Below are 20628 nucleotides of genomic sequence, written 5' to 3' on the forward strand. Positions count from 1 at the left end.
GTGGGCTACCTACAATGATGGGGTAATCCTGACCATCAGGGTACATTGTGTCAGTTCTGCAGTGGTGATCCTATGCCGCTCTAGAGTTTCAAGTGTTGACAAGTCCTCAGTCTCTCTGTCGCTCAATTCCATGTCTGAAGTAAGAGTAATAATCTTTCCTTTCTTGTGTTAATTTAGATAATTTTCACTTGATGCCGGTAGGTCCTGCTATAATCAGCCAGGTCATGCTCTAGTGTAAAAATGTACAAAGCTCCTATGTGACTTAAGCACCTAAGTTCCATTGACTTTCAAAAGGACTTAGAAGCCTAAGTCAATAAGTGCATTTGAAAATTGTGTAATTAATTTAAGATCTTTTGGGCAGGGACGCTCCTGTGGGTATAACTTCACTGCAGAATTATCTGAGGCTTTTACTTGGTTGTTACCCTAGTGCCCTTCCATTCATACATGCAAACTCCTCATCTGAGTTCAATGGTGCTTTCACATCAGGCTAACTGGCTAGCCCAGTTTCACTCTGGATTGGTAACCTGTCCTCGTGCACTGATGATATAGTGCTGTTAGTTCTCCATTGTCTTCCCACCCACAAGTCACTGGGAAAGAATCCAGAGAGCTGATCACCTAACTGCAGTACAAAGAACTATGGGATACTCCCCCAGAAATCCAGTGAGCTACATGGGAGAATGCAAAGCCCTTGAGAAGATATTAACTCAGGTATAGCTTGCAGTGTGGTTGCTCACACCTGGACTAAGCCAACCTGCTCAGTTTTAGGAGACAATCACCTGGGCAGATACTGCTGTGAAGACACTTTGGCTGTGTCTACACTTACATTCCTCTTTCAAAAGAGGAATGCAAGTGAGACTCCAATTTACATATCTTGTGCTTCATTTGCATAATATCTTTTCAGAAGAGATTCTTTCGAAAGAAAAAGCAGTGTAGACGGGGCCCTTTCGAAAATGAAACCCATCTTCGAAAGACCCCTTCTTCCTGAAACAAAATAGGAAGAAGGATTCTTTTGAAGATGGGTTTCATTGTCGAAAGAGCCCCATCTATACTGCTTTCTTTCTTTCGAAAGAATCTCTTCTGAAAAGATATTATGCAAATGAAGCACAAGATATGTAAATCTGTGCCTCATTTGCATTTTCAATTTTCCTTATTTGCATTTCTCTTTCTAAAGAGGAATGCAAGTGTAGACATAGCCTTTGTGATTGTGCAACTTCCAGCACAAGGGGAGGCTTCCTCATGGGGGCTCTAGTTTCTACTGTGATGTAAATAACTGAGTCCCTTCACCTTTTGTATTTGACTATTCCCGTATGCTGTTTGTCTCTGTCACTGTTATGCCTAAGAATCCTGTCACTTGGGACATTTAAAACTAGACTGTGCAACTCATAAACATACAAACATTCCTGCATTCCCAGGAAGGTCAACTAGATCTGTATTTCTTAACTGTTGGGTTGCAACTGCGAGGGCAGGGTCATGAGGCATTGAAAATTTTATTACAATCCTGAGCTAATAGGAAAAAGTTTTCAGAATAACTTTAAAGCAGCCAAAACCTTCAAAGTTTGTGAGGTTAAATGTAGTAGTAATGGTAGTTTATCACAGAAACAGTTTTTACTTTTATGAGCCAGAAGAGGATGAGAAACAGTGAATAAAATGACATGATAGCTGTGTTTATGTGCTTAGTTATTCTTCCCCAGGGAAGTGGAAAACTGTTCAGAACTTTCTCCTGATGTCATACCTGAGTTTTCCTAAAGTTTATCCTTTTTCATTTTCGGAGTATGGAAATTTCCTCCTCCTTCCTTAAAGCTGCTGAACCTCAGATAGCTGCAAAGATTAAGACCCAGAAACAGGGCCTGGGAAAATGTCATGTATGAGTGGAGTTCCCTGGCTCTTTTTCCAAGCTGACAGGGATGTGAACACAGCATGTGCCTAAAGGAAGGGCAGGTACTAATCAGAAAGGGGGAGCCTTCTTATTTCAGGAAAGGTGGAAAGCCAAAAATATATGGGTTCAGTGTAGCTAGCAGCAAACTTCCTTGATTACTCAGGAAGCGCATGGAAATTAAACGTGCAAGAAGTGCTGGAGAGGAACTGTCTTGATTTGACTTACTTGCTCACTTATGTTTTTGGGTGGAAGGCCTTGTTTTGGTTATTGCCGTAGGTGGAGTCTAGTGTACAAATCCCTAGTATTACAGAAGCCAAGGGCTTGTCTATATTTACAGATCTACACCAACTGCACCGCTGTAGAGCTTAGAGAAGACCCTATCTGTGGGACAGGAGAGTTTTTCCTATACACAGATACTCTGCCTCCCTGAGAGGTTGGAACTATGTCAGCAGGAGGCTCTCCTTCATTAACATTGCACTGTCTGTAGGTCAGAAACTACAATTTTTCCATACCTCTGAGTAATGCAGTTGCACCGACTTAAGTGTGTAGCGTAGACCAGACAAAGCTATGACTGATTGGCCCAGATACCTTGTAGATTAGAGAGAGGAAGCCGTGCTAGTCTGTACACTATCAAAACAAAAAGCAGTCAAGTAGCACTTCAAAGACTGGCAAAATAGTTTATTAGGTGGTCTGAAGAAGTGGGTCTGTCCCACGAAAGCTCACCTAATAAACTATTTTGCTAGTCTTTAAAGTGCCACTTGACTGCTTTTTTATTTTGACCTTGTAGATTGTGATTCATAGCATAGACTGACACAGGGTAGACTACTGGGTCTCGTTTTTTTATCATGTTTTCAATCGTGGCCGACTTATTAAAAAAAAAATGTACTGAAACTTCAGATCAAAGTGCATGCTTACAGCTGATCTTGTAGAGGGAATTCTGAAGGTATTTGTCTTCCCTGAACAGTAGGAGGGAATAGTCTCCAACAAGTTACTTTACTCCCAGTTAGTGGTCTGATAAATACAAAAGGAGATTGGCTTATCAGTGAGTCAGCATGGCAAGACGTATCCGTTGATCATCCCTGACAACTGTCAGTTCCTGCCAGCAGCCTGCTATTTAATCAGCTTGCTATTTGTATCTCTTTGTGCATCTTCAGCAATGGGATGCTAATCGGTTCATTAAGCAACGGACTCCAAAGTGACACCAATCAGTAGGGCCTTGTGCAAATATTAAAATGTGGTTCTACATCTGACCCACATCTGCTGCAAACAACATGCATCTCATCTTCAAACCACTCCCTGGCTTTTGTGTGTCCCCATCTTCGGTCTGGCATCAAAGTGGAACAGGGTGTTGAATTGGGAGTAAGGAAAGCTCAGTCCTATTTCCAGCCCTGCCACTCACTTGCTATCTGACCATGGGCAAGTCACTTTGGCTCTTTGCCCGTTTCCCTAACCAGTCTCTGGATTTGTTTTAGCATGCATGTAGTAGTGCTTTAACTGTATCGGTACAATTAAAATGGTGCAGCCCCACCCCCCAGTGGGGATGCAGTTATAGCCATATAAGTGTGCTTCTCTTAGTCCTAACTTAACTGATGTACAAGAAGGGGAATAAAACTGTACTAATGTCAGGTACCTTTATGCCAGTATAGCTGTACTCGCAGTATGTGTGTGGTGGCGCGGGGGGGTGAGGGTTTAGTATCTGTCAGATTTAAAAAAAAAAAATCAACCCCTAACTAAAACAGGTATAGTTGTATGAGTTCTGGGTCTAGAGAGGGCCTCTGTCCGTCTTGTCCATTTAGATTGTAAGCTCAGAGGGTATGTTTTGTCAACAAAACCCTGGGAGCATCCAGATTCCCATGGCACTCTGTCGACAGTAAATCAACAGAATACAGCACTTTTGCCCACAGTCTTAATCCTCTTCCCATGAGGCGTAATGCCTCTGTCAACAGAGATGTGCCAATAGAGAGCTGGTCTGCATGTTCTGGGTGGGACTCCGTCAACGGACAAGGCTTCCATGACACCAAGCAGCCCTGTGTGCTGTGCTTTTGGTTGGCTGTTTTGTCGAGGAGAGCAGCCGGGCAGCCAGGCCACTTTCTGTTGGCAGAGCTGATCACTCGTGTGATGCACTTGGCAATTTGTCTGCAATCTATCAACAGAAGTTTTGTTGGAAGGTATCTTCTGACAAAAACATCTATCAACAAATTGCTGTCATCTAGACATAGCGGTAGAGCAGGGGTGATCTTGCTGTGGGTCTGCCCAGTGCCTAATACAGTGAGGCTATTATCATAGTTGGGGCCTGTCAATGCTGCTTTAATGGATGATCATGCTGCCTCATGTCTGAGCTCTTTTCCCAGCCCCACTTCCCAATCCAGAGACCTTCACGTAAGTGGAGTTGTACTATAAGGGGTAAACTTCAATTCTAATGCCTAGTCTTAACGAGTGAAGTTTTGCTGGTAGTGATACTGATTTAACCCTGATAGGGTAGACACATCTTATAGCGGGGTCAAATTATGCTTTTACGGGCATAGCATATATTAGTTCACTGGAAAAAACAAACAAACAAGCAAGCAAACTTTGATTGGCCAAAATACACCGTTTTCTCCAATATGAAAAGTCATTAAAATTACACCCCTAACTGATATTGGAATGGTAGAAGTTTGTGTAGACTCACTTAAGGCTTCCTTTAGCAGAGTAGCTGTATGGCTAAAGATGGCTTCTTGTTTGGCTGGTTTGCCTCTAGTGAAGATACTGCCTTCTCTGTTGCTATCCCAACCTCTTCATTAAACCCAAAGGGCTTGGGACAGGGGCTTTATAGTATCCACTGTTGGCTTTCATCCTCTGATCTCTCCCTCCTGTGGTCCTGGGTGGGTGTGCGAGGAGGAGAAATGGAAAAACAAAGAACAAATGAGACATTATTTCCTTGGGGTGAGCGCTGCGCACCACCAGGTTCTTTCATCTGCTGCCAGAGTCTGTTATACACTGGTATCGGGTTAATACGTGCTCCCCCCCCACTTTTTTTTTTTTTTTAAAAGAGAGAGAGAAAATTACAACACAAACACATGAATGTGCTTTTTGAGAGAGGAATATTTAAGCAGCTACTAGCCTGATTCTGTCTGTGTCAGCATTTACTCTTAAAGCTGCTTGGTATATTGAGGTTAATTTTTAAAAAATTGCTCAGCTCTTTGCACATGTGCATATTGACTAATTGAGCAAAGAAACTGCTATACAAGAGAGTGCCAATGGCCAACTTAGACTGTTGTTCTCTGATAGCAGCCTGTTTCAGGGTGCTTCAGAGGAAGGTGTAATTCCACTCCCAAAGTGACTACATGTGGTATGGGTGGGAAGTTTTTCATCAGCCTCAGCTGGCACTCAGCTAATACATTGAAACGTAAAGTGTTGCTTGTGGTTCTGAATATTTTTTAAGATTAACATGGAGAGTGGAAATTGTAATGAAAGTATTAAGATAGCAGCACATGGTTCAGGGCCGTGGCGTGGGCCAACCCCGATGGTGTTAGGAAGAAACTTTCTCTGCGTCAGATCATCTCAGATCTACATACTACAGTGTTTTTGCACCTTTCTCTGAAACAGCTGGGCATTACTGGAGATGGGATTCTAGTCTAGTTTTTATCCTACTTCCCTATCTCACAGGGGTGTTGGATGGATAAATACGTGCAAGACTGAAGTACTTTGAGATCCACTAATGAAAAGTGCTAAATGGAAAATTAGGTGGCCTGGTCTTTGCTTTTTTCATCACCATAATATCTGAGTACATGGTAGCAGTGCATTAAGTGACAAGAGTGAGAAAGTTCACATAGGGGTCTCTTATGGACTACCTTAACAGGGAGAAAAGGTGGATGAGGCTTTTTTGAACAGCTAACAAAAACATCCAAAGCACAGGACTTAGTGGTGATGGAGGACTTGTGGGGGCACAGCTTACCCAACAAGTTGTTGAAATGTATTGGAGACACTTTTTTTAATTTCAGAAGGTGGAGAAAGATACTCAGGGTGTTGGAGCTGGGGGGTGGGGGTGTTCTAGATTTGACCTGAACAAATAAGGAGGGACTGATCTGAGAATTTGAAAGTGGACCTTAAGTGACAGTGATCATGAAATGAGAGAGTTTGTGATCCTAAGGAATGATAGGAAGGAGAACACACCTAACACAGTGAATGCCAGTGAAAATGCGGTAAGTTCAGAAGTTAAAATAGGAAAGGAACAAGCTACAGTTACTTGGACAAGTTAGATATCAATCAGTTTCACGTATGCAAAATAGGAAATGACTGTATAGGAAGGAGTACTGTAGAAAGAGATTTAGCATTCATAGTGGACCACAAGCTAAATATGAGTCACCAGTGTGATACCATTGCAAAAACACAAACCTCATTCTGGGATATATTAATAGCAGTGTTGGAAGCAAGACACAAAGTAATTCTTCCATTCGACTCTGCACTGATTAGGTCTCAGCTGGAGTACTGTCCAGTTCTGGGCGCCACATTTCAAGAAAAATGTGGACAATTTGGAGAAGGTCCAGAGAAGAGCAGCAACCTATCAGAGAAGATTGAATGAAAGAATTTGGTTTGTTTAGTCTGGAAAAGAGAAGACTGAAAGGCGACATAATGGCTTTCAAGTACCTGAAAGATTGTTACAAGGAGGAGGGAGAAAAATATTCTCCTTAACTACTGATAAAACTAGAAGCAATGATCTTAAATTGCAGTGGGGCTGGGGGTGGGGTGGAGTTAGATTAGAAATTAGGAAAAAAACTTCCTAATTGTCAGGGTGGTTAAACACTGTAATAAATTGCCTAAGGATGTTGTAGAATCTCTGTCACTGGAGATTTTTTTAAGTGCAAATTAGACAATTTCACTATTTTTATAGATGGGTAACTGAGTCACAAATTTTTACATAAGAGGCTTTCAAGCAACTAGTGACTTTGAAGGGTGCAAAGCTGGATTAAGGGCCTGGTTTTCAGAAAGCACTGAGAAGCCTCTTAATTTAAAAAAAGAAAGCAGACCTCTTTAAGGTGTTTTAGATTAGGGTAGCCAAAATCGTGAGTCACTTCTGAGTCTTGGCTTCAATGACTTTGCACCAAGATCACACAAGGAGCCTCTAACAGACCTAGTTTTTTTAATTCAGGAAACTTGGGTTCTTTTTGGATCTGATCCATTATTGCAATTTCCTATGTTATGAATTTCAAAGGTTTTCCATATTAAGAGGTGGAGGACTCTAAACTTCTTGTATTGATGGTTTGTCAAGTACTGGCTTCTTAGGTTCTTTGCCCCTCTCTCAAAACACTTCTTTCTTCTGTCAACAGTGCAGGTTCCCATCTCGTGTTTGTACCATCACTGAGAGATGTGCACCATGATTACATATATCCCCAGCCGCCCTTCAGCTGCTATGATCTGTCTAAAGATGACAAGCAGGTAATTTCCTATAGCTGCCTACTTAGTTTGTTTACTTTTCCTTTGACTTGCTCGCTTAAGAGTGATTGAAAAAGTGACTGACAACTTGTTGGTTGGATGGGCAGGTCAGGAGCCTGAAAGAAAAGTTTCCTGTTTCAACCCAAACAAACTAGTGGTTAGGAGCAAAGTGGATTTGGTCATTTGCCGCACAGCCTGTTAAGTTTAAAACAAGAATCCTTTAGACTCCTTGTAATTTCATGCTTGGCACTGTGCAAGCCAAGACATCCCAAGGCAACTAGTGGTTTTTGGGTTCCTAATCTGAAACATTTTTCCCCTGTTCCAACACATTGTCTCTCTCCTGAGTAGCAGCAGATGTTGAGAGGCCTGGGAAGTCTGCTTCCCAGTGCAGGAGAAATCAGTACCTTTTAGTGCAGGTATATTTATTTACGTACCTATGCCAGTCCTGACAGAAAGTGGTCAGCCAGCTTGCAGGGTAATTCTTTTTTTCATGCAACTTAGCTCAATGCCACTCACGCATTTAACTGACTCTAAAAAAATTAACTGACTCTAAAAAAATCCAAGGCAAAGAGCAAACTCTGTTGCATCTCCCTCTCAGTTAATGTTGACACTCTCCAAAAAACCAGACCAAAACAAAAAACACTTTGCGTAGCCCAAAACATGAGGCTTCTCTCCAAGCATCAAAACTTGTTTGGACTAAGAACTTGGAAGATGATACAACAGCACCACCGGGAAGTACAATGTTCTCACATGCAGAAAAACAGGACCTTTTAAAGTATGTCTCAGGCAGGTGCCCTATTTCTCACTAGTCACTTCTGGGGGAAAATTTTGCTCAGCTTTGTTTCTCTTCTGTCTAGTGCGTGTTCACTCACAGTGCTGAACCTTGGTGGGATTCTCACCCCAGCCTGGGTGCTAAAAGGCTGGTCCCTTCATTCCATGTTCTGGTATAATCAAAGTGCAGCAAAAATGAAAGATTTAAGTTCTTTGGAGAAAGATGCACAGGACAGAAGTTCACAGAAACTAGAAATGGGAAAAGCTTTATCAGATCATCTCTCTTCTAGCGGAATCTTTTTTCATTAGAAATCAAGCTGAAAGCAGAAGTCTGGCTATGCTACTTCTTAGCCCTGTATCTACAACCTAGACCCCATAGCTTTTTGATTTGCTCAGATACCCCATGAGGAAATAAGTGGGAAATGAAATACAAGGTGACAAACGATCTCTGTGCCTGTTGCCAGGAAATCCACATCACTTAACTGCGTGACTGGGGAGGTGGGGAATTGTGTAATCAAGCAGACAGCTGTGAAGCTACAATGAGCTATATGTTAGTCATACTGCTTTACAGAGAGAGTTTCTGCTTAAGGCTGGTTTACGTGGGAAAATGATCACAGTAAGATAGAGTGTGAATTTTAACCACAATAGCTATTATGGTATAACTCCTGTTGTGGAATGAGTGCCTTTTTCTGGTTTAGTGCAATCCACTTTTAAAATTGGTTTAAGCTAAATTGGCAAAAGGCACTCTTGCCTCAGAACAGGAATGTAGATGAAGTTATGCTACAATAGCTATTCTGGTAATTTTTCCTCTGTAGACAAGACCATAAAGAGTTAAAATCCTCTGTGGTGTATCCAGAGTAAGGTTCTTGCTTGATTAAGCCCCATGACTATTGCTAAAGATTTCAGAAAGTTTCCCAGTGGAAGAGGTGGTTGCTTTCATAAAATGAAATTACAGTGCTTCCCCTTTGAATTCCCCAGACACCTCAATTCATACAGTCCAGGGAAAGAAGCAGTCTGCTAAGCCAGAAAGCGTCTTGAAGCGTGTCTTTCACCACCAGTCCTCACTAAGTGTCTTGTGTAGGTTTAGTGTGGCCTTGCCTCATGTGGTGTCACACTCTGCCATGTCTGTTTCTCTCCTCGCCTGGTCAGACTGGTGCTTCTGAAGTACTCTCACCCTCCTGGTTTATTAACATAAAACAACTGTTCATCTCTAAGCCAGGACCTTGGAACCTTCTCCTGTTTGGCAGGGCTGTCCTGAGGGGGCAGTGTGGGGTCTGGGGCAACACCTCCCCTGTGTCACAGGCCCCACTCCTTCCTGCTCTCCACACATAACTCCCAGCCCCTGGACCCCCCTCCCTGACCAGCCTGGCAGGGGATCACCTGTGGCAGAGTGGCGTGGCGGCAGCAGCAGCTGCAGGAGGTCACTGTCTCCTTCTTGCAACATAGCGCTGTGTGGTGAATGCTGGGGAGGCTGAAGGGAGGCAATCTGCTATAGCTGCTGCTGCCACTCCCTGACCCGTCTCCCAGTTACTCCTCCCCCTCCCATCCATAGGATGTGTGGGGCAGCCACTGTGAGGCTCCCAAAAGCATGGGGCTGCCCCACCTCATCTTACGGACATGACAGCTCCACTTGTTGGGCTCCAGTGTGTCCATTCTCAGCTGCCAAAACCTTCTAAGACGTTTTCTTCTGCCTGTTACTGCAGGTAGCTCCAGCCAGGCCTTTCCTGCTGTCTGGTATGGAAAGCTTCAGTCCTCAGTCCTCTGGATCCCTCTCTTCTCAAGCAGAGAAGTTCTGCCAGGCTTACTTCAGACCATGGCGAGACCTCCCATAGGTTTTTCCTAGCCCTTTGTCCCACCCTCTCTGATGGAACACCTTGTTCCTTTGTTACCATCATACGAGGCCTGGTCACCTGACCTTACGTGGGCCCAAATCCAAAATCATCCCCTGGAACTGGATGACAAATGGGGCCCAACTCCCCTGAGAGAACCAGCTCACCTTGTTCATAGACCCCTTTGTTAATCTGGAGGATGTTGGTAACAGCTGAATCCAAAGCGCATCCTGTTTTTGCCCTTTCCTTTCTCATTTCAGCGAGTTCACTTTGTGTCTGACCCCTGCACTCTGGCAATAAATGGAGTAATTTTTGGCCTGACTTCTACAGACCTGCTCTTCCATATGGGCGCTGAAGAGATTAGCAGGTATGTGAGCTTAGAACAAGCTATGAAATTTTAGGGTAAACAGTTTGTTGGAAAGTTCTTCCTAGTTTCAAACAGGCCAGCTGGGGGCGGGGGGGGAATGTTGATGTAATTTGATTGGAAAAAGATGTGGTCACCTCTACCAGACCGTAATGCAGTGAAAGCTTTCAAAGAAAACGAGGGCCAATGGATAAAGGGATCCTGAGATAGAAAAGTTACAGGGCAGGTCGGCTGCTGGTGATAGTGGGTGTAGCCCATCCCAGGTATGCTGGCTTACACTACCTGTGGGCAGTGTTCCCTCAAATCTTTTCCATTCATGTGCAGAATAATTTTTTTTTTTGTGCGAATAGAAACATAAAACCTAGCTGTGGGTCCTCTGCTAATCTGCTGGGCCGCATTTGAATCTCTTCTGGGTGGCTGCACCCTGCCTGCGGGTCTGAGAGATGTTGACGGTTCACATTTAAACTGAACAAGTCTCTTAATGAACAAACTAATTGTTTTTAACACATACGTTTTATTTAATGTCTAGCCCTTCACTCACCCTACAGCTAAAATCCACTAGGGCTGGATTTTATTGCGTAGTCCCCTTTGATGTCTGTTACACTCCTGGATTCTCTTGCATCGTAATGCGGTAATTGTGCAAGAGAATCAAGATGTGAGTAACACTTGTGAATGTACTAGTGACACTGAACAGTTGCGTTGCTTCTCTGTGAAATAAGGATAATACCTTGAAGAGAGGCTAAATTCCCATTTGCAAGGCCCTTTGATCTGCAGTGGAGATTGTGTCCGTGCTCTGTGTTTGAAGTGGTGGAGCTGCACCTGTGCTTAGGGCAATGGCACTTGGGAGACCTGGCTTCTGTCTGTAGCTCTGCCCCTGATCTGCTTGATGGCCTCAGGCAAGTCACTTCCCTTTCTGTGCGTCTGTTTCTACCTGTACCCTTAGCTTTTAATTCTAAGCTCTTTGGGGCCAAAACTGACTCTGTGGCTGTGCAGTTCCCAGCACATTGGTGGACAAACCACAGTCTGTGGGCCAAGTCCGTCGTGTCAGACCTTTTATTCTGGCCCTTGAGTTCCTGCCAGAGAGTGGGGTTGGGGCTTGCCCTGTTCTGTAGATGCTGTAGTTCTGCGTAGCTCCTGCAATCTGCACGTTGCCCCCATCCCAGGCTCTCGGTGGCAATGTTTCTGCTAATCTTCTGAATCCATGTGCAGATTTTTTCCATCTGTGTGTGGAATAAATGTTGTGTTCACTGGGGTATGTGTGAATGTGCACCGTCAATAGAAACAAAGACCTAGCTGTGCACGCTTTGCTAATCGGCTGGGCGTCATTTGAATCTCAGCTGAGCAGTGGTACAAGTGCCCATCTCACAGGGAACACGGCTCTTCAGCTCCCATTGCCTGGCAACCGCAGCCAGTGGGAGCTGTAGGGGTGGTGCTTGCAGATGGGGCAGCATGCAGAACCACCTGGCCAGGCCACTTTGGAGCCAGAGGAGGGATATACCACTGCTTTTGGGAGCTGCTTGAGATCAATGCCTCCTGGAGCCTGCACCCCTGCCCCCTTCCTCAGCCCAGATCCCTCTCCTGCCCTCTGAGTGCCTCCTTGCCAGAGCACCCTTCTTCATACAAACACCCAGCTCCACCCCAGAACCTGGATACCAGCTGGAACCCTCACCCTATCCATGCCCCAGCTCCAATTTCATGAGCATTCATGGTCTACTACATAACTGCACAGTGACATGTGGTCCTCTGGCCAAAAAGTTTGCCCATCCCCTCCCCAGCACTACAAGGCCCAGTCTTCTAGGCTCTATTGTACTACAGAGACTAATAAACAGCTGATTAAATCCCATGGTAGACCAAACCTAAACTGACTTATGTCCTTTTTAGTCTGTCTGTGATGTTGCGTGCAGTCCCATCTGTGCAATCATGACTCACTAGAGAGCAAGACTCCAGGCCCCTCATGGTATTTTGCTTTCATATAATTGTTCTGGGAGGGAAACGTTGGCTGTAGCTAGGCACTTTTGTCTGGACTTGGTGGTTGAACTCCTGTGATACACAACAGAGGAGAGGGAGCGTTTGAAGGGATTCACGTGTTACGTTGGATGGGTGTGCGCATGCTGGCCGGGGCCATTCACACGCTGGGGTCATGGGAGTGAGATGTTTGGTTCTCAGTACTGTGTGGAGTTCCAGTTCTCTTGCACGCATCAGTGGTATTTCTGTCACTGCTGTTAATCTCCCACAGTATTGTTTATTGGGAGGTGAGCGTGTGATGAAAAGTGACCGCCTGGGTGAGGATGGAATGTGTGTGTAGTGGCCAGTGTTTACTTCTCCTTGCAGGTACCTAATACGAAGAAGCTGGGGGGCTAGGTGCCTTCCAGGGGGATGTTAGGCATTCCATGCAGTTACGCTTTCAACTAGGACACTGACTTTAGCACTACACACTAGACTGTCTAAACTATAGCTGGGGCCCCTCAGCCTGGGGGTGTGTGTAACGCAGGGACATGTGCACCCCCAGCGCTTTAGGCTGGAGGGGCAAGGGGCCAGCCAGCAGCCAACTGGGCCAGCAGCCCTCAGTGTCCAGAGAGACTTGTGGGCGGAGGCTGGCACCAGCAGCAGGCATTGGCCTCCCTACATTTACCAGTGGAAAGTGGAGTGATGCATACAGGGGAGCAGAGTGAGCTGTCAGCAGGTGTGGGGTTTACAGATCCCCAGAGTTCCACCCACACTAATCCCCTGGATCATATCGGCTGGTGGGAAGAAGGGGAGTAAGGATTGTGGGGAGGCAGGATCTGTGGTGGAAAGGGGTTGTCCCAGCTCTTCTGGGGGAGAGTCATGTGGCTGGTGGTGCCCCAGGTCTCTTCTCAGCTGTTGCCCCTACTCCAAGCCTGGGTAGAAAGACTCATGCTAGTGCACTACAAATAGGGTTGCCAGACATCCCACAAACTGTACAACAATCCTGAATTTCTATGACTAGTCCTGCATTTATGCAAAAATGTCCTGCTGGTACATGTTTGTGTAAATGCAGGATGCATGGCTGGGGCTGCTGGTGGGGCTCTGCACCCCAGTCAGCTCCTGGGGGCGGGAGGGCCCCCGGCGGCTGGGAGCCGACTGGGTGGCGGAGCCTTTTCTGCATGCTCCCCTGAATGAGGATAGTTAAGCTAGTACAAACTACTGTGCGGCTGCTTAATTTATCTTAAAGGCAGCTTATTTTGATATAGTAATTCCTAGTGCCAGACATCCTAGCACTTCTTATGGCACTCTGCATTAGCAACCTCCTTGCTCATTACAAAGTACGGTTTTCCCTATTTTGCAGATGGGAAAACAGAGGCAGACAGAGAAGTAATTTACCCAAGGGCCCTGAGCCTGCTAGGTAACAAGCTAGGAATGGAACTGGGGTCTACTAAGCCTCATTAGGACACAGTCCCTCCCTAAACAAGGTGTTTTTTCTCTACTCTGTTTTTACAACGGGATAGCTGATGCCTCCTTTGTCCCATGTTACAAACGTACGCACATCTCTCTCTGAGGGAAGGCATAGCTAGGACAAAGGAAGATTGGCTTAAACTTAAGAAAAATGTGTCTTTTGTACCAATTTGACTAAATGGGTTTAAAATATTTCTTGAAGTTAAACTGCTGTGGCTGGCTGCGCAGACAAGCCTTAAGCCAGGTACTGAATGCATCTTCTGTGTGTGCATGCACATCTCACTGACCATTTAAATGAGTCCATGCCCCCCTGGGTGTTTACAAATACTTGTCAGCCTTTTTTCCTTATCTTCCCTACACCCCCACCCCACCCCCCAACCATCGTCTAGTTAGGACCTGTATATTTTCTTCATGTGACTCTTCCCTCATAAATCATTCCTTCCAGCCTTGCAGCGCTCTGGTTGCTTCTCTCCAAATTCCTGACAGTTAAATGTTTTCTCTTTGACTTGGAAACCCAGTAGAGGATTCTGGGTTTGTGTTGTATCTAGTGATGCTCCTGCAAATACAGCCTCAAACCATATTGATTAAATCTAGCCTTGAACAGATCACCCATCTCCATTGTGTTATCTTCCCCTGGTTGCTAAGTGTCTTTGTTTTCGGGAGTGGACTTTTGAAAAACTCTATAGCAAGAGAACTTCTTGGCATAAAAGCTTGATCAAAGTTAGAGTTTTATAGAGCAGTGTTTCCCAATTTTATTTGGCTACAGAATCTTTTTAAACTCGAAAGAATTTTGCAGAACCCCTAATAACAGCCTTGTATGCGGGGCTGAAAGAGTAGACCCCACATCAGTAAGGATAACAATAAACACATGCTAAACAAGGTCATGAGACCAACATTTAGTTTAATTGCACATCTTTAAAAACCAAAATCACATTTAATGTGTACAAAACCTAAAGCTCAAAAACTAATATACATTATATTGGCAGTTTTCAACGTGGAAGAGTGTTTTTTCTTGGCAAATCCTTTGTATATTTGGTATAATACTGGAAAGTTGGATTGGCATACCTGGTGCAGCGTTCTGTCAGAATCATAGAATGCTAGGACTGGAAGGGACCTTGAGAGGTCTTAGAGTCCAGCCCCCTGCCCTCATGGCAGGACCAAGTACTGTCTAGACCATCCCTGATGGACATTTATCTAACCTGTTCTTAAATAGCTCCAGAGATGGAGATTCCACAACCTCCCTAGGCAATTTATTCCAGTGTTTGACCACCCTGACAGTTAAGAACTTTTCCCTAATGTCCAACCTAAACCTCCCTTGCTGCAATTTAAGCCCATTGCTGCTTGCTCTATCCTCAGAGGCCAAGAAGAACAAGTTTTCTTCCTCTTCCTTGTGACACCCTTTTAGGTACTTGAAAACTGCTATCATGTCCCCCCTCAATCTTCTTTTTTCCAAACTAAACAAGCCCGATTGTTTCAGCCTTTCTTCATAGGTCGTGTTCTCTAAACCTTTGCTCATTCTTGTTGCTCTTTTCTGGACCCTTTTGAATTTCTCCACATCTTTCTGTTGATTTCTGTATTTTGTTTTTTTGCTGTGTAATTTGAGAACCCAGTTTCGCATAAGTGTGTGCTGGCAAAGGGTAAAAACTGACGAACTGCAGGTCTTGATAAAGGTGAATATTCTTGACGTAAGCCTCCCCAAAATGATCCATGCTCCCTGAGAATGAGTGCGGAGATTTATGGTGGTGTATTACAGGTGATCACAGCACTGACTGACTGTGCGCTCAGCGCTGGGTAGTGACAGCATCATCCTCGCTGTCTGGCTAAGCTGGCATTTCACAAGGACCTTTGCCAAATGCAAATGAAAATTGTTTTTAACAAAATTCATAAATGCTTAAATATTATTTTTTAATCATAAAATATTATTGTATTGGAATTTTCTTGCAGACCCCTTATATTCACATGGAACACCATTTGGGAAACACTGGCATAGAGGATAGGGCATTAGACAGGAGGGGATCAGGAAACCTGTCTTTTTAATTGTGGGTTTATCAATGGCCTTGGGCAAATCCCTTCCCCTCTCTGTGCCTCCCTGTTCAACTCCCACTCTTTGTCTAGCCTGTGAACTCTTTGGGGCAGAGGCTGTCTCTTATGCTTACTGGGTACAGTACCTCATGTACGGGAACACCAGTTTCAGCAGGAGCTTCTAGGAGCTTTGACTTTTTACTATGTTTTTACAGCAGTATAGCTGATGCAGTATTCATCCTTACATATCGTACCTTTATTATACCCTCATCCTTAAACATACATCTTTTATCTGAGTGCAGGCATAGGTAAAACAAAGTAAGTCTGGCTTAAACTTAAGAAAAGCATTAGCAGAAGTTTAGAAATTTGGGGCTAGTATAAGCTACTAAAAAGCTCCTGCATTGCCCTCAGGGTTATTTTAATTAAGCGTGCACGCTTTGTTTCCTTGAAGACTGTTTCATTGGCATCCAGCCTGGCCAAATAAAACTTGGATGGCATTTGCTCTCAAGGCGTTTTCCTCCTAGCTGCAGCATGTTAAGATGTGTTCACAAGTCAAGTGTTTGTTTTTAAATTAGAGAATTTTATTTTACTAAGAGTCTGCCTTAACAATGTAAAAACAAAGTCAAACTGGTGTTTAGCTGGTTTAAGGACTATTATTACTTTGTACTAGAGTTACACCTAGGCCTCCCAGCAAAGATCAGAGCCCTTGCTTTTTGTTCATTGCACAGAATCTTACTGTATGGTTCATGGCCCTGAAGAATTTTCATAGTTTAAGAAGACAAGACTGACAGATTGAGAGAGAGGCAAATTGGCTATCCTCATTTTTAAAGATGGGGAACTGAGGCATAGGCCAGGTGACTTGCCCAAGGTAGCACCAGAAGTTTGTGGCAGAGCTGGGAGCTGAATGCAGATATGGAGTCCTACTCCAGTGCCCTAAACACAGTCCAACCCTGGTCACTCATCAGAAAGCAAATAAATTACCTTATTCTTAAGAGACGTGTTCACCCCATTTTTTGTAGCTGAATTTTGGGTGTTTCTCTTCAAACAGCAATTCTGGTGTCTCAGACCGGTTCACACGAATCCTTAAGCATGTCCTGACACAGAGGAGGTAAGATCACTCTCTGGATTTAGCATTTGTCACAAAACATTTCCTTGGCTAACGGGACACTGCCTGCCACGGGTATGCTGGGCTTTTTACTCTTTCCAGCACTTTGTGTAATGACTTGCACAAGTGAGAGTGTTATAAAAGTGCCAACATCCTGACTCAGCGGTGTTCTATACCTGCCCTGTGCTGGTGTCAGTGACCCCCACAAGATTCATAAGCATTAAGGCCAGAAAGGGCCATTGTGATAATCTGGTCCTGTAGTGTCCAATCAGTTCTAAAGCAGTAGCCACTATTGTAGTGACTGCTGTAGGGAATTAGCCACGTATATTTTCATAATACTGTATTGTTCAAGCCAAGTAGCCACACTCAACTGGCGAGTGTGTGGGACCTCATGGATCTAGTCTGACCTCCTGCTTAAGAGAGGCTGAAGAATCTCCCAATAATTTCTGCATTGATCCTGTAATTTTTGAGCTAAAGCATCTCTTTAGAAAGACATCCAGTCTTGACTGAAAGACTATTCCAAGCAACGGAGAAATGCTAAGTCTCTAAGTTTTCTCAATGGTTAATTTCTATCACTGATGAAAATGTGTACCACATGTGGAGTCTGAATTTGTATAGCTTCAATCCCCAGCCACTGGATTTCGTTCTGTCTGACAGATGGTCCTAGAGAAGCAGGCCTTCAGTTTCATTTTTGAACAGCTTTCTTCTTCTGGAAACAGAGGCATAGCTGATGGTCCTGAAAGGGTGGGGCTGATGCCTGTTCACCTGGCTGACAGCGGGAAATGCTGGGAGGATGGTGCAAAGATGTCTGTATTTAAGTGTAATCAATAATTTAATGTTGCAGTTATTACCCACTCTACCCTCCTTCAGAGGAGATGAATATCGATTATGAGAACTTCTATAATTACGTGTCTTTACCAGTCACCCCAGATGTCCTTGTTGCTCCGTCTGAGCTGAGATACTTTGTTAAGGTAAGCTGGTAAAAACATTTTGTCTGGGATTGTCAGTGGGACCTAAAGAGCTAGGCACACATTTCTCACTGGAATTCAGTATGAGAATCCCAGCCTCAGTATATAACTCTTCCTGCAGGAAGAACAAACTATAAGTGGTAGGAATTGGCCTCTGCTCTGTGAATGCCATTTCGGTGCTCTCGCAATACCACAAGCATTGGATAAAATTTTCAACGGTGCCTAAGACCCATTTTGCAGAAGTGGCCTAGGTGCCGAAGTTGCATTAACTTTCAGAAGTGTCCACGGCACTGAAGTGTCTGTCACTTGAAAAATAGGGCTTGAGCTCCTAAATGATTTAAGCATTTTTGAAAACTTATCTCAGTTTTATTCATATTTACTCATGCAGAAATGAGAGGACTTCCCCTTGTTTCACATAGTGAAGGCTGGGCCCATGCCCATCTTCCTCTTTCATTTGTTAAGCTAGTTATTTTTCTCCATCCCTACCTGAGTGAAAGTATTTATTACTGTAACTCCATCTCTGATTGTAGTTAAGGGTTTCGATGTCATAGCAGAATCTTCGGTGTGAATTTGTTTGAGATTATGGAATAATTTTTAAGCAGTTACAGTGGGAGCAATGAGAACCTTGTTGCTACCTTGCCACTGAAATTAACCTCTAGACAGGTTAAAGAGCTTAGCAGGATTCCCACAGGATTAGGGCATTTGCTTGGATAACAGGAATTTCTAGTTACAGTAGAAAGGATAAAAAAAATAACCAAGGGTTTTGGGAAGGGATAGTAAACCTGCAGCAGAACAGGCAGGTTATGCTGTTACTACAGGGTTTCTTTCACTTTTCTCTGAATCATTTAGTACTGGTTCTGTTGGAGACTGGATACAGGACTAGATAGATAGAGGGGTGTGATCCAGTCTGGCAGTCTGTGTTCCTAGAGGAGAAATTAAAAGCACAAACACAGCCTTGTGGTTTGCAGCTGCTGTAGGGCTAAAATTGTTGAGATATTATTGGAATGCAGCAGCCCGGCTGGGAACCTGATGTATTGCGAGGCAATATAGTTCAGTGGCTAGGACTCTGAATCAGGAGCCCTGGGAGCATTCTTGGCTTTGCTGCTGTCTCTCTGACCCTGGGCAAATCATTTCCCCATCTGCCTCTGTGTCGTCTCCCACCTTTTATTTAAACTATGAGCTATTTGGGACAGGGACTGTTTCCCACTACATATGTCTGCAGCATTCAGCACAAAGGGGCTCTGTTCTTAGCTGGGGCTTTTACTCGTATAATTTAATATTTTTATAGTACAGTAGTGCCTGAAGAGGTGGAAACCATTTCAAACCAACCAGTAGCTTTGAAACCTGATCTGATTGCTTGTGCCTGAATTCTTACCTGCTCTATGGTCAATTTGTGCTCCCTGTCTCTCCACAGGAGGTCTTAGGCTGTGTCTGTGTGAACCCAGGACGGCTCACCAAAGGCCAGGTTGGGGGGACCTACAGCCGTCTTAATGTACGGAGGCAGGATATGGAGGAAGAACGAAAGAGTCCCTGCATTGCTGCTCAAGTTGTCAAAATCTAAACAGAGACTCTGTACCCTACCCTTAAAACAGAGCTGCTGGCCTGGAGTTCGAAAGGGGTTCAACTCCAGCCTTGTTGAGCATCTGTTAAATTTGGTCAAAAAATGCAATGGTGACGTGGCGAAGGGGCTCTGAGAGTTGTGTGATACCTTTTTCTCTCAGGACTACTGCTTGTGAGAATCTTGTGCATAGTAAATCCAGCATTGTTTCAAGATTAAGAATCTTCTGTCTGTTGCAACCAGGAATACAAACTTTGCCAATGTAAATGTGCATGAGAGTCCTGACTTGGATCAGCTCGTCTTCCACGGTAATTTGCCAAGGGGGAAGTTGCCAGCACATCAAAGTGAACTGCAATTAAAGTACACCCCTGTGTTTTCTAAAAGTTCACGTTGCCAAGCTGTCCCTTTAGTTTTGTCAGTCTCAGCAGACGCTTCTGCTCAAGGTGAGCTGAATGTTCTATTTTCAGTTCCTGCTGAGTTTTTGTTTCTCTTAGGCGATGTCCACACTAAATATAGACGTTGACCACAAAATACGCAATGTCAGTTGCACAGCTAAAGTCAGTTTGTCTGCGGTCAACTTCCATGTCTGTCTACCTGGGGGAAGATTGACGGGAGTATTTCTCCATTCAACCTTCCTTATTCCTCGCCTCTTGCAAGGAGCACAGGGGTCGATTTGACCAGTGAGAGCGTAATTTTGTGCGTGCGTGAAATCACACCCTACAAGATCCACCCTGAGCGGATTGATCTTCTGCAGTAATGTAGCTGTAACCTTAGATCCTATGGGCTCAGCACCAGCATATGTCAATCATCTCCCTCTTGCACAGTTGGGGAATTGAAACACAGGGTAGACTGTGACTTACCCGAGTTCACGCAGAGCGTAGCAGAGCCCAGAAGAAAATCCAGTTCCCCTGAATCTCATTTCATTCCCTTACCCATTCCATTGCTCTGTGTCTCTTAGGTAATAGCCATACTTCCTGGAGCTCTGCCTGGAACCAAGCAGGATGATCTGTTTCAATCTCTGGCATCATAACATTACAGCAAATGAAAATTAAATTGAGCCCACCTGAGCTGGAACAATAACCTGGCTTTTTCTTCATTATTCACAGCCTGTCTCTCGGGGAGCCCTGTGGGGTCCATAGTACTTCATGTAAACGTATGCATTGCCAGGCCTGTTTGACTTGGAAAGGCGGGTGTTACTTGTCCAAACCAGTGGACAAATGTCAGTTTAAAGCAAAACATGCGGGCAAGGGGGTTTACATTTTTTTTTGCAATTCTTCCATGCAACTACCCGCTGGAAGAACGTAAACTT

The 20628-nt window shown here is 44.3% G+C and overlaps 1 protein-coding gene across 5 annotated transcripts in view; it reads left to right on the forward strand.

Moving 5' to 3' along the window:
- The window catches only part of POLA2 (DNA polymerase alpha 2, accessory subunit), a 43515-nt gene extending 23091 nt beyond the window's left edge, over positions 1-20424 (forward strand). The window contains exons 14-18 of one of the 5 annotated variants that reach the window (XR_012647016.1): positions 7183-7291; positions 10149-10255; positions 12134-12209; positions 16737-16796; positions 17638-17687. Coding sequence is in view for 4 of the 5 variants with exons in the window: in XM_075005733.1 (XP_074861834.1) it covers positions 7183-7291; positions 10149-10255; positions 16737-16796; positions 17638-17764; positions 19176-19322 (550 nt within the window). In the remaining variant the exon portion in view is untranslated. Of the gene's footprint in view, positions 1-7182; positions 7292-10148; positions 10256-12133; positions 12210-16736; positions 16797-17637; positions 17765-19175 lie in introns of those variants that run through there. The other 4 variants (XM_075005733.1, XM_075005730.1, XM_075005731.1 and 1 more) reach the window with 4 other exon arrangements.
- The last annotated feature ends 204 nt before the right edge of the window (positions 20425-20628 follow it).

The sequence above is a fragment of the Carettochelys insculpta genome, chromosome 11 (assembly GCF_033958435.1).
Source record: "Carettochelys insculpta isolate YL-2023 chromosome 11, ASM3395843v1, whole genome shotgun sequence".
Classification (NCBI taxonomy): domain Eukaryota; kingdom Metazoa; phylum Chordata; order Testudines; family Carettochelyidae; genus Carettochelys; species Carettochelys insculpta.